Below are 12,165 nucleotides of genomic sequence, written 5' to 3'. Positions count from 1 at the left end.
TGTCATCAGCATACAGATGTCCCTTGTTATCAAATCTCTGGATGAGTTCGTTCAGAAGTTTTATAAAGATGTTAAACAGCATGGGGGACAAGATGGAACTGCAAAGTAACCCATAAGCTGAAGACAAGGAGTAGAACAGACGTCCCCCTCCAAGCATTGCCTTCTGGAACTGTCAAGTGCGCTCATTTCTGTACTGCATTGTTTTTTCTAGACAGAGAACAGGTCACCAGCTCTCCATTTCTCCCCCCTTTATTTACAGTCAGTGGGCAAGTAATAAATCCATCTGGCCCTAGGATGTTTATGCTACAGCCTGGCTGATGTTACCTTCAAGTCGCCTCTCCCACAGTTTCACACAAACCCTTATCTCTTCCCAGAGTAGTGTGAGAATGTTTGATGTTTCCAATAGTCCAAAATTCCTTAGTAATAAAATAGATAATTGTGCAGTAACCTTTGAACCCGTGACTCAAGTATGCATCTGTATGGTAACCTTTGATGATATCCTATATAGCAACTGTGTAACTGTTTGTACTTCATTACTCCCAAGGCTTGTGTTCTTGGTACAGCTTCTGACAATAAAACTACTTTGATTTAAAACAAAGAACTGGTTATATCAGCACTTGACAGGAACCTACCATCCAAGAAAAACTGAAACCAACCCAAACCATTTGGTTCTAAACCAAACCATTTCCATGACTATGACAGCATTTCTTTCAGCTGCTGTGGTCACAGCTATACCTGCCAGATGGATTCATGATTTACTTATTACCTTTGTCCATTTGAATGCATACTGCCAAAAAGAACTGTCATAAAACAAACTTCAGTGCTTTTTAATAAATGGAGATGCATCGTGAACCTCTGTATGCCCATGTGCAGCTTACCATTAGAGAACTTCAAGGTAGTCAATTCGCAGGAACCTTTGCCCCTTTCATGCTGAGATTTGAGTTGTTTCTGCAGAGGACACACAAACAGAACCACAACTCACAAACAGGACTATATTACCTTGTAGTAGTATAACTTTACTTGGAGCTGAAATTGAAAAGAGCTGGCTGATATCTTTAAAATTGACAGGCAAGTATCAATACTCTTAAATTTGGGTACCTGTTACATAAAGGCTGCTATCCTAAGGACATTTCCCTGGGAGTAAGCCCCACTGAATGACATGGGACTTACTTCTGAGCAGATCTTGGCAGCACTCTCTATGTTCAACAGAATAAAGCAAATAAACATGTTTTCAAAGCCAAACACTTGATGATCCTTGAAGAGAAACAAGCACACACATTTTAAAGGAAGACTATTTCATGCACCACAGCCAGTCTGAGGATGAGGGAAAATTCTCTCCCAATAGTGTGGACCATCAGCTGAATCCTATGCATGAGCAAAACTCAGAGCCCTGGTTGGTCCATGCTAATCTGAACTCATCAGATCTCAGAAGCTAAACAAGGTTGACCATAGTTAATATTTGGATAGGAGGCTGCCAAGAAAGTCCAGGGCTTCTATGCAGAAGCAGGCAATGGCAAACCACCTCTGTCTTTTGCCTACTAGATTGGCATAAAACCATCATGACAAGACAACACTTCCACCATCTTAGGCAGGCTTTGTATTCCACAGAGATGCATGTATTAGCTATTTCTTGGTATAGTAGCCAAGGAGGAAAACATAATGTCCAGTTTCACTTTGGCAGTTAAGGGCTTCATCCAATTAGTCCACATCAACATTTCAGGGGCTGCTGTAATCTCCCAAGTTTTTAAAAAAAGCCATAGATATTATACTTAACAATAACAGTTATATATGTTGCTTTTCTGACACTCACAGCAATTCACAGATATTATCTCAGTAATTCTGACCACAGTTCTGAAAGCATTATCATTTTCATTTTGCAGACAAAGGTCTGAAAGATAAAAGATTGTCTAAGGCCATCTAGTGAGTTCACAGCAAGGGGAGATTTCAACCAGGAACTTTCTGGTTTAGTCTCATAGGGTGGATGCAGATACTATTTCTGCAAAGATGCCCACTTTCAGCATCTTCTTTTTGTTTAGTCTCCCAGGACAGTGAGATTAACTGCGACCCATTCTTGGAGGGTTTTCACAGTGAACTAATCTTGGGGGTCATCAGGATTCTTTTTTACTATCCCTGCTTTTATAGCAACTGATGAGGTCACCAAATTTTGAAAAGCAAAAAGGAGAATGTATTTTCTGATTGACTACTTGAAACAAGTGATCACTATTACAAATTTCATTTTAAATACTCCTACCATTTAAGCTGTAATAATTGCTACTCACTGGGAATATTTCTAACCTTCCAACCCAAAAAGAGGAAATTTTCATCAGGTTTTTTTTAAATAAGCCAAAAGAGGATGGACACACACACACAAAAAGACGACATGTCCTCTAAAATCTGGTAACCTTAGCAATTGATCATTCTTTGTTGTGGCTCCTATGTAGTGGAATGGCCTACCTGACAATGTTAGAAACGGCACTCACACAACAAGTGATACAAAGGTAACGACAGTGGAATTAATTTTGTTAGCCTTCTGGGTGCCACTGGACTCCTGTTTTAGTTCTGTCCACAAATACACTAATTAAGCCCTCAAAAGTTTGCAGCAGCTGCATTTTTGGCTTCTTCCTGTTGTCATGTGGTATGAAAAGCTGACCAATGTCACTGCAGTACTGGGCTAGCCTCCTTGCAGCTTCAGACTCACATAATAAGGCATACATAGTTAAAAGAGGGGAGGGGAAGCTCTCCTACACATCTGTAAATGCAGAAAGATCATATCCCCCACACCTCCCTCCAGTGGGTTAAAAGATCAACATTCCCTCCTCTTCTACTTTCTCAGTGTCCTTTCTTGCTGCTGGAGCTCTGCCTCCCAACCCTTTACCTTTGCAGAGCTAAGCAAATCATCTCCCCCTCCCTCAAGGATTGCTGGGGAGGGAACAGCTGGAAAATCTGAAGGAGGATTAAAGAACTGACAAACAAGGAACGTGTTTGGCATCCAACTACAGAGGGCAGGGTTGCAGGACACACTTTCCAATAGCCTTACCATGTGCCTCTCTCCTTCACCCCAGCTTCCACCCCACACGCCCGTTCGACCAGATGGCCAGTCATCATGTACAGTCAGTCAACTGGGTGAATCTGAGCTTCTTACTCCCTCCTACACATCTACTGCTCTCTGTTTTTTATAGCCAGATCCAGACCCTAGAAATAGCCTGTTCCAGGCCATGGATTGTGTAGGAATGAGAAATAAAAAAGCAATAAATCACATACAACTGCGGGGATAAAGCTGACTCCTAATAACTCCTCCAAATATCTGGCTCTCATAGAACTTGCTCAGGCTGCCGTTCAAACAGTTACATCATCATTTAAGGAATGCTTTGTTATCACGTCAACTGTTGCTACCAGCCCCACTTGAGCAGGGGTGCTGTCAGAGTTTCCATCCCAGGCACAGTTTTAAAGGAGGGTTTCTATAAAAACTGGATTTGGGACTCTTGCTTAAAATACAAGCTTGGTGCCTCCCTTCCAGCTTTGGGGCAACTGAGTGTATTTGCAACTGAAGTGTGGCAGGGAAGAATGGCTGCGCTATATCTAAATTACTAAGAAAGATAAGCCTCTCTTCCTTCTACCCTAGTTGCATCAGACTACACCCATCATTTCGTGTTCCTGTGTTGTGCTGGCAGGGAATGATAGCATGCAAAGAACCAACATGTCTCTGTGAATGTCTACAACTAAACCCTGAAAAGACAGAGGTAATGCTGGTTAGAAAGGCAGAGATCTTGAAGAGCACTGGACTTTTGATGGAGTTCAATTTACCCTTGCTGACTCAGTTAAGAGCCTTGGATTATACTGGGCCCAACTTTATTACTGGAGAAACAAGTTAATGAGGCTGCAAAAAAAAAAGGGCTTTCTTCGACTCAGCATAGCTCGAAAGATGGCCCCTTACTTTGATCTGGTCACCTAGATCCATGTCACAGTAATATTAAGACCTGACTACTGTAATGCACTGTACATGGGTCTCCCCTCAAAATCAATTCAGAACACCACAGTTCAGCTATTATTGGGAGATGGAGCATGCATATTGCTCCCATTTTGCAGTCACTCCACTGGCTGACCAACAGTTACTGGACTCCATTTAAGGTATTGGCTATCACCTAGAAAGCCTTTCATGGCCTTGGACCCACATATCTGTGAGGCTACCTCTCCCCCTCAGCTCCATCATGACAGCTTCGCTCACCTGAAATCAACAACTGCCTGTACCTGTGCCTTCTCTGTTGTGGCCCCACCTTGTGAAACGGCCTGCTTGAGGAGGTCAGGAAGGCTCCTGCTCTCCTGACTTTCCATAAGCAATGCAAAAGTGAAGAAGCAGGCAGTGACTCAAAAAAGTTCATACCCTGCCACAAAATTTGGTAGTCTTTGAAATGCTCCTGGACTCCTGTTCTTTTCTACTGCTACAGACAGACTAACATGGCTACTCATCTTGTTCTAATGCAAAACTGAGTTATTCAAGAGTGCTTTTCTGCACAGGTAATAGGGTTGCACTGTACAAAATTATTCACAAAGTTACTTGGATAAATTATCAGGGACTGTGGACTTTAGTACTCTGACTAGCTTGCTGTGAGTAGATCCTGCTATGTAATTGAATTGTTTAATGTGTCATGTTCATACTTATGCTTTGCTTTCAGATTTCAGGTTAGTTCTACAACCCTAATCCTACTGCATTGTTCACTATATGTCCCATCCTGTCAATTGTATTGACTCACTCTGTGTAATCTGCCTTGAGCTCCAAGTGAAAAAGAAGGACTGTAAATAAATGACAGTCATAAACCACAGGGTCCGACATGGCAGAATCACTGCTTCCCTTCCATCACGGCTGCTGCCACTTGCAACAGACACATACATGAATTCCAGCATGATCATAGGGGAATCTGGGTAGAATGCACACCTAAATAGCATTTATAAAACTCAGTTTTGTATTCTCCTCATATATTCTTGAAATAGTTCTGCGACTAGTGCTAAGCAAAGTAGAGATATTTGCTGGCACCTGCTATATCTCTGTACAGGAAGACTGTACAGAATGACTTCAGGAAGCCACAGACTAAGAAAAGATTGACAGCACAATGATGTGGGAATAGATACAACACGAAACAAAGCAGAGTCTTTTAGGTATTGTCTGTTCAGTACACAATAACACTGAAATCTGGAGCATGTTGCTAGATTCTCCCCCCGCCACCCCCGGTCAGCCTTGCTCTCTGTCAAGCATCATGCACGTGCCGGAATGTGAAAGATATTTCAGGATATAAACTAGCTGTACAACTGCTTATAATCAGAGAGCATCAAAATACGTGTGTAGTATCAATACTACTGCAACAACTTGATATTTACTAGGCCAGGAAAAAAAAATTAAGCTATTCATGGGAGCGTCGGGGCCATTATTCCAAATCTTACATGGAAACAAACCTGAGTTGCTCATCAAGTGTACAGTACACTTAACAGAAAGCTGTAGCCAACCCTGGTCCTTGATGCATACTCTGCCTAAGTGGACTTGACCCTACCAAAGCATATGGCACAATAAATTAGTTTGTCACAGGACTCTTTTGGTTTTTGTTTTTCTTTCAGTAATATTGCCATCTCCAGTTCGGAAATTTCCTAGAGAGATGCAATGCCATAGACTACAAGCTGCCATTTTCTCCAGAAGAATGAATCTCTATAGTGTGCAAATCAGTTGTAATTCCAGAACTGCGGGTCCTGCCCGGGGGCTGGTAACTCCTCCTGACAGAGATTAATACAGCTTCTCTACTAGAACATATATAGGGACAATCCCCCAACACTGCACCTAATGCTCACTGCCAACCAATACAGCAGCAGGAGGGAAGGGGAGAATGGCATTGCTTATGCCAAGATTGTCCTGTGCACTGAGGTATTTTCTGATACTCTAAGTTCATGAGTAATTCCTTTACACTGATTTGACTGTCAAAATCACTAGACACTGTGCAACTCATTTTTGGACATGTTTGGGTCCCCACTGGGGAGAAAGATGGGGTATAACTGATGAAAATACATGCATACATAGAATGACAATGTGTCTTAAAATGAAATGCAATCAATACTTCAGAGTTGGAAAGTGCTGCATTTACAAAATTTACAACACATCCCTCAAATTCAGAATGGCCCCATGTCTTCCTGACTTTGCAAATAAAATGACAGAGGTGCCCACCAACAAATGGAATGCTGGCTCAGCCATCCTGCCCAAGCTATACAATATAAGTAACTGATACCGATGTACAAATGGAATATTTACAAAAACCATCGGTCAACAATAAAGATATTCACACTCTCAATGTGTGTACATGCATTTGATTTAGTGCAAATATAAGAAAAAAAAGACAAAGGAACAAGAAGGTATTTGTAGTTCCCCAGTTCATACACTTTGAAATTTCTACAAAGGAAACAGCCTTAGCAAAGATCATAAGTAAGTGCTGTACGGTGGAGTCCTTAAAAGTCCCACTTGTAACGTTGTAATGGAGAGAATAAGGAGAAACCATATAGAAAGGAGCCAGCAGCAGAGGTTTAGAGCATGTGTTGATCTGTGTCTGAAACAAAGTTACTGCGGCTTTAGAAAACGGTGGGCGTTTTCGCACTGACCTTAATCGGCAGCGAAGCCCCTCTTCACCGCGCAGGATCTGCGCGGATTTCGCACTAATTGCCACGGAGCACCCGGAAGAGCCGAAAAGTCCCGCGGCTTTTGCGGCGCAAATGGAAACCGCCAAAAACCAGTTTCCATTTGCGCCGCAAAAGCCGCGGGACTTTCCGGTTCTTCCGGGTGCTCCACGGCAATTAGTGCGAAATCCGCGTAGATCCTGCGCGGTGAAGAGGGGCTTCGCTGCTGATTAAGGTCAGTGCAAAAACGCCCGGTGAGAAAAGAGGCTGATGAAGTATGAGACAAGCGAAACCTTAAGGACTCCTTTCTATATGGTTCCTCCTTATTCTCTCCATTACAACGTCACAAGTGGAACTTTTAAGGACTCTACCCTACAGCATCTTGCCCAAAAAGGCTGCTATCCTTTTTAGTTTTTAAAAGCACCACATTTATATTCATGCTTTTATCTGTTCCATTCATCAGCTTATTAATTAAAAAAGGAAACTTTTTAAAAGCGCAAAAACGGCTCCACATTGGGGGAAGTTCCTAAGTGACATCAAAGTGGGCACAACCAATCAACACAGTACACAGTTGCTTTCACTACAAACCTGCAGAATCATAATTTTCAGGGCTTTTCTTGTAAAAAAAAGCTTAGCAGGAACTCATTTGCATATTAGGCAATATGCCACCAAGCCAGCTAGAACTGCGTTCCTGTGCATTCCTGCTGGGGAAAGGCCCTGGTTATTTTCATATTTCAGTCCTGGAAAGGATGAGATTTCTTACAACAAGGAGCTTTTCTAAATAGCTTCAACTGCTCTAAATAGGTTATCTGGGGCAAGTTTTGAAAACTCTGTATATGGCATCCATGGCCTGTACAGTACATTTAGTACTAAGACCTATCATTTAAATGCCCACCATTTCCATGCCATTGAGTCTGAGATTGCTGATAAAGAAACACAGAGAGTTATCATTGCTTTCCTTGAAATGTTACATTAGATGTTTTTCTGAAATAAGGGATTTGCTTTTGCAGAGCAATTGTCTTCGGGAATGGGTCATAACTTTTAAAATAATACATCTGGCAAGTCTAAGGGTTGGTGAGTGTGTGTCTTATTCCATGAGTTGTATCTTCCCTTGCTTATAAACTGGAATACTTCCAATTATTTCCTTTGCTTTATAGCAGTGTTTTGGGAAGCTGCATGGAAGCTTTGCTTCATGGACTTGGCAGAATATATGACATCTGCTTGAGAAACCCAAGCCCCAAAAGAAACCTGTAAAATTCCTCCCACCAACTACTCTGGATATTTTCTCCCTTCCTTTCATATACACTTGCTTCCAAGTTGGATTGCTGCTGGTATGAAAGATATTATTTGAAAAAATGCCAAGGGAAATAAGCTTCATCTGAACTCAAGGCCTACTGAAGGCAGGTGATTGGGAAAATCCATTCAGTGTACATAATCCATTACTGGTCCTTGCTGCTGGCAAGGCAGCCTTCATACAGAGGTAGGCTTCCCAACCCTCCCACCCTGGTGGGGGACCCCAGGATTTCCAGCCTCTTCCCCCGCTCCCCAAAAAAGCGGGGGGAAACGGCGCCAAGGAGCAGGCAACGCCGCTGCGCAGCTGCCGCCTCTTCTCCGTAGCTGCTCCTCCAAGATGGGCTCAGCCTGAGCCCATCTCGGAGGAGCAGCTACGGAGAAGAGGCGGCAGCGCAGTGGCGTCGCCTGCTCCACTCCCCCTCTGAGGTAAAATCAGAGAAGGGGAGGCTAGAGGCAGGCCAGGAGCATGGCCAGATTGGACCAGGGAGTGGCCAGATTGGACCAGGGAGTCCAATTCCATGAGCCTCAAAAGAAGGTGCCCCTATCCTTCATTATTTCCTATGGAAGGAAGGAATTGAAAAGGTGTGCTGTCCCTTTAAATGTGATGGCCAGAACTCCCTTTGGAGTTCAATTATGCTTGTCACAGCCTTGATCTTGGCTCCACCCCTAATGTCTCCTGGCTGCACCCCCAAAGTCTCCTGGCTCCACCCCCAAAGTCCCCAGATATTTCTTGAACTGGACTTGGCAACCCTATACAGAGGTATAATCTACTTGCCATCTGATACATAAAATATAAACAGGGGAAAGATGCATAGTGTCCAGGAATTATATAAACATAAAGGAAAATGAACAGATTCACAAAATGGCAGAGTACTGTAACATGAGCAGGGAGCAGGGCTGTTTTGTTGATATTCACTCAGTTCTTGACTATCACCACCCTTTGTGAGCACTCTAAAAAGCTAACCAACCAAAGTCCACCATGCCCTGCAAGCACCCCATGATCACTGATGCCACACGACCAACAGTGTCACATTGGTAGAAAGATCTAGCTGAAGAAAATTGCTGTTATTGATCTCTAATGGAAACCATCACTCAGGTCTATAGGTGTAGCCCAGAGAATGACAAGGATTTAGATAATTGATGTTATTCAGTGGGAAACAGTAATCACTTGCTCAGTAATCTTCCCAGAAGGGAAAACTAGAAATACTGCACTATATCTGCCACCAACATACAAAGGTTGGGTGTAGGTGGGCAACTGTAGGAGATAGGACTAGAGGGATGCAGCTTTTGGCTCTCTCTTTTTCTTCTGCAATCTTTTTCTTTCTTTCTATATGTCTATCTCAATTCTTGACTGGAGTTTTACCTGGAAGGCAGCTTTAACTTCGGCTGACTGGAGACTGCCAACCTGAAACTTCCTCCGAGGGATACCTCCTCTCCTGGGTGTGGGTTTAAAGTGAAGACGGAGATTGCAGCGTACAAGACGATGATCCGTATGACATTCTGCACTGGGCATTACTCGGGTGTGTAAGACATCTTGAAGGTCTCTCTGGCGCACCAGAATGTAGTCGATAAGGTGCCAGTGCTTGGACCGTGGGTGCATCCAGGTTGTCTTCAGACTGTTCTTCTGCTGGAAGATAGTGTTGGTGATGGTGAGCTGGTGCTCCATGCAGAATTCTAGCAGGATGCGCCCGTTGTCATTGCAGTTGCCAATGCCGTGTTTGCCAAGTACTCCTTTCCAGGCTTCCGAGTCTTTACCTACTCTGGCATTGAAGTCGCCAAGGATGATCACCTTGTCCTCTGTAGGGGTCTTCCGTACGAGGTTGTGTAGATCAGCATAGAACTTGTTCTTTTCTGCAGGATCTGCTTGAAGGGTTGGGGCATACACACTGAAGAGTGTTGCATGCTGCTTGTTTTGAAGTGGGAGGCGCATGGACATGATGCGATCTGAGTGACCTGTTGGCAGGTTTTCGAGTTTGGAGGCAATGGAGTTCCTGACCATGAAGCCAACACCAGAAAGGCGGCTCTCAGCCTTTGACTTACCTGACCAGTAGAGCGTATAGCCAGCACCGTGTTCTTGAAGACTACCTTCCTCAGGGAAACGGACCTCACTGAGAGCTGCTATGTCGATATTCAACCTGAGAAGTTCGTGGGCAACTAGTTGCCCCCAGTTGGACCCCAGTTGCCCCACAGACCCTTCTCCAGAAGCACTCTGGGAACACCTAAAAACTACCGTCCTGCAGATCTCTGAAGAAGTCCTCGGGTTCTCCACAAGGAAGAACAAGGACTGGTTTGATGAGAACAATCAAGAGATCCAAGATTTACTGGCGAAAAAGAGATCTGCCTACCAAGCACATCTTGCTCAGCCCTCCTGTCCTGGGAAAAAAGCAACCTTTCGCGCTGTATGTAGCAACCTCCAGTGCAAGCTTCGAGACATTCAGAACGAGTGGTGGACCAAGCTTGCTGAGAGAACCCAGCTGTGTGCAGACACTGGTGATTTAAGAGGGTTCTACGAAGCCCTGAAGGCAGTATATGGTCCATCATATCAGACTCAGAGTCCCTTGCGTAGTGCAGACGGCCAAGTGCTCCTCACAGACAAGGCATCCATATTGAACCGGTGGTCGGAGTATTTTCAGGTTCTCTTCAGTGCCAACCGCGTAGTTCAAGATTCAGCAATTCACCTCATCCCACTTCAACCAGTGAAAACAGAGTTGGATGAGATCCCCACTCTAGAAGAGACTGTTAAAGCCATCAAGCAACTGAAAAGTGGCAAGGCAGCAGGAGTTGATGGAATTCCACCAGAGATCTGGAAGCATGGGGGCACAGTACTACATAGCTCACTTCACAAAGTACTTGTCACCTGCTGGGAACAAGGCAAATTACCACAGGACTTTCGCGATGCAATCATCATCGCCCTATACAAGAACAAAGGGGAAAAGTCAGACTGCTCCAACTACCGGGGGATAACCCTGCTCTCCATCGCAGGCAAAATCCTTGCCAGAATACTCCTGAACAGACTGGTGCCCGCCATTGCAGAAGAACTCCTCCCAGAGAGCCAGTGCGGCTTCAGAGCTAACAGGAGCACCACCGACATGGTATTTGTTCTCAGGCAGCTCCAAGAGAAATGCAGGGAACAGAACAAGGCTCTGTATGTGACTTTTGTCGACCTTACCAAAGCTTTCGATACCGTTAGCAGGAAAGGCCTGTGGCAAATCTTGGAACGTTTAGGATGTCCCCCAAGGTTCCTCAGCATGATCATCCAGCTACACGAAGACCAGCGAGGCCAAGTCAGACACTGCAACGACCTCTCGGAGACCTTCCCAATAGGCACAGGTGTAAAGCAAGGCTGCGTTCTTGCGCCAACTCTCTTTACGATCTTCTTTAGCATGATGCTTCAAAGAGCCGCAGTAGATCTAGATGATGACGATGGTGTCTACATCCGCTATCGCACCGATGGCAGCCTGTTCAACCTGAGGCGACTAAAGGCCCACTCCAAGACAATGGAAAAACTCATCCGAGAGCTACTGTTTGCTGATGATGCTGCACTCGTCTCCCACTCGGTATCAGCTCTGCAGCATATGACGTCCTGCTTTGCAGAGGCTGCCAAGCTATTCGGCCTAGAAGTTAGTCTGAAGAAGACAGAAGTTCTCCACCAGCCTGCACCCAGGAAGATTATCACCCTCCCTGCATCACTGTGGGTGAATCAATTCTGAAGACAGTCCAGCAGTTCAGCTACCTGGGGTGCATCATCTCCTCAGATGCTAAGATCGACAAGGAGATTGACAACAGGCTGGCAAAGGCAAACCGTGCCTTTGGCCGACTGCACAAAAGAGTGTGGAGCAACAAGCATCTGAAAAAAGGCACAAAGATCAATGTTTACAAAGCGGTTGTGATGACAACCCTCATCTACGGCTCCGAATCGTGGGTTTTATACCGTCATCACCTGCGACTCCTTGAGCGCTTTCATCAGCGCTGCCTTCGCACCATCCTCAACATCCACTGGAGTGACTTTGTGACCAACACTGAAGTTCTCAAGCGGGCGGAGGTTACCAGCATCGAGGCACTGCTGTTGAAGACGCAGCTGCGCTGGGCAGGGCATATTTCTAGGATGGAAAACCACCGCCTTCCCAAGATTGCCCTGTATGGCGAACTCTCCACCGGCCATCGAAATAGAGGGGCACCAAAGAAGAGGTACAAGGACTCCTTGAAGAAATCCCTTGGCACCTG

General features: G+C 44.7%; 1 protein-coding gene across 1 annotated transcript in view; it reads right to left on the bottom strand.

Moving 5' to 3' along the window:
* Positions 1–12,165, bottom strand: part of CCDC69 (coiled-coil domain containing 69) — an 82,381-nt gene that overhangs the window by 46,725 nt on the left and 23,491 nt on the right. The window contains exon 2 of the mRNA XM_060240294.1: positions 879–948. Within this exon, the coding sequence (XP_060096277.1) occupies positions 879–948 (70 nt within the window). The remainder of the gene's footprint in view (positions 1–878; positions 949–12,165) is intronic.

This window comes from Heteronotia binoei, chromosome 5 (assembly GCF_032191835.1).
Source record: "Heteronotia binoei isolate CCM8104 ecotype False Entrance Well chromosome 5, APGP_CSIRO_Hbin_v1, whole genome shotgun sequence".
In the NCBI taxonomy this organism is placed as follows: Eukaryota; Metazoa; Chordata; class Lepidosauria; order Squamata; family Gekkonidae; genus Heteronotia; species Heteronotia binoei.
This window is presented reverse-complemented; position numbering and strand designations above follow the sequence as displayed.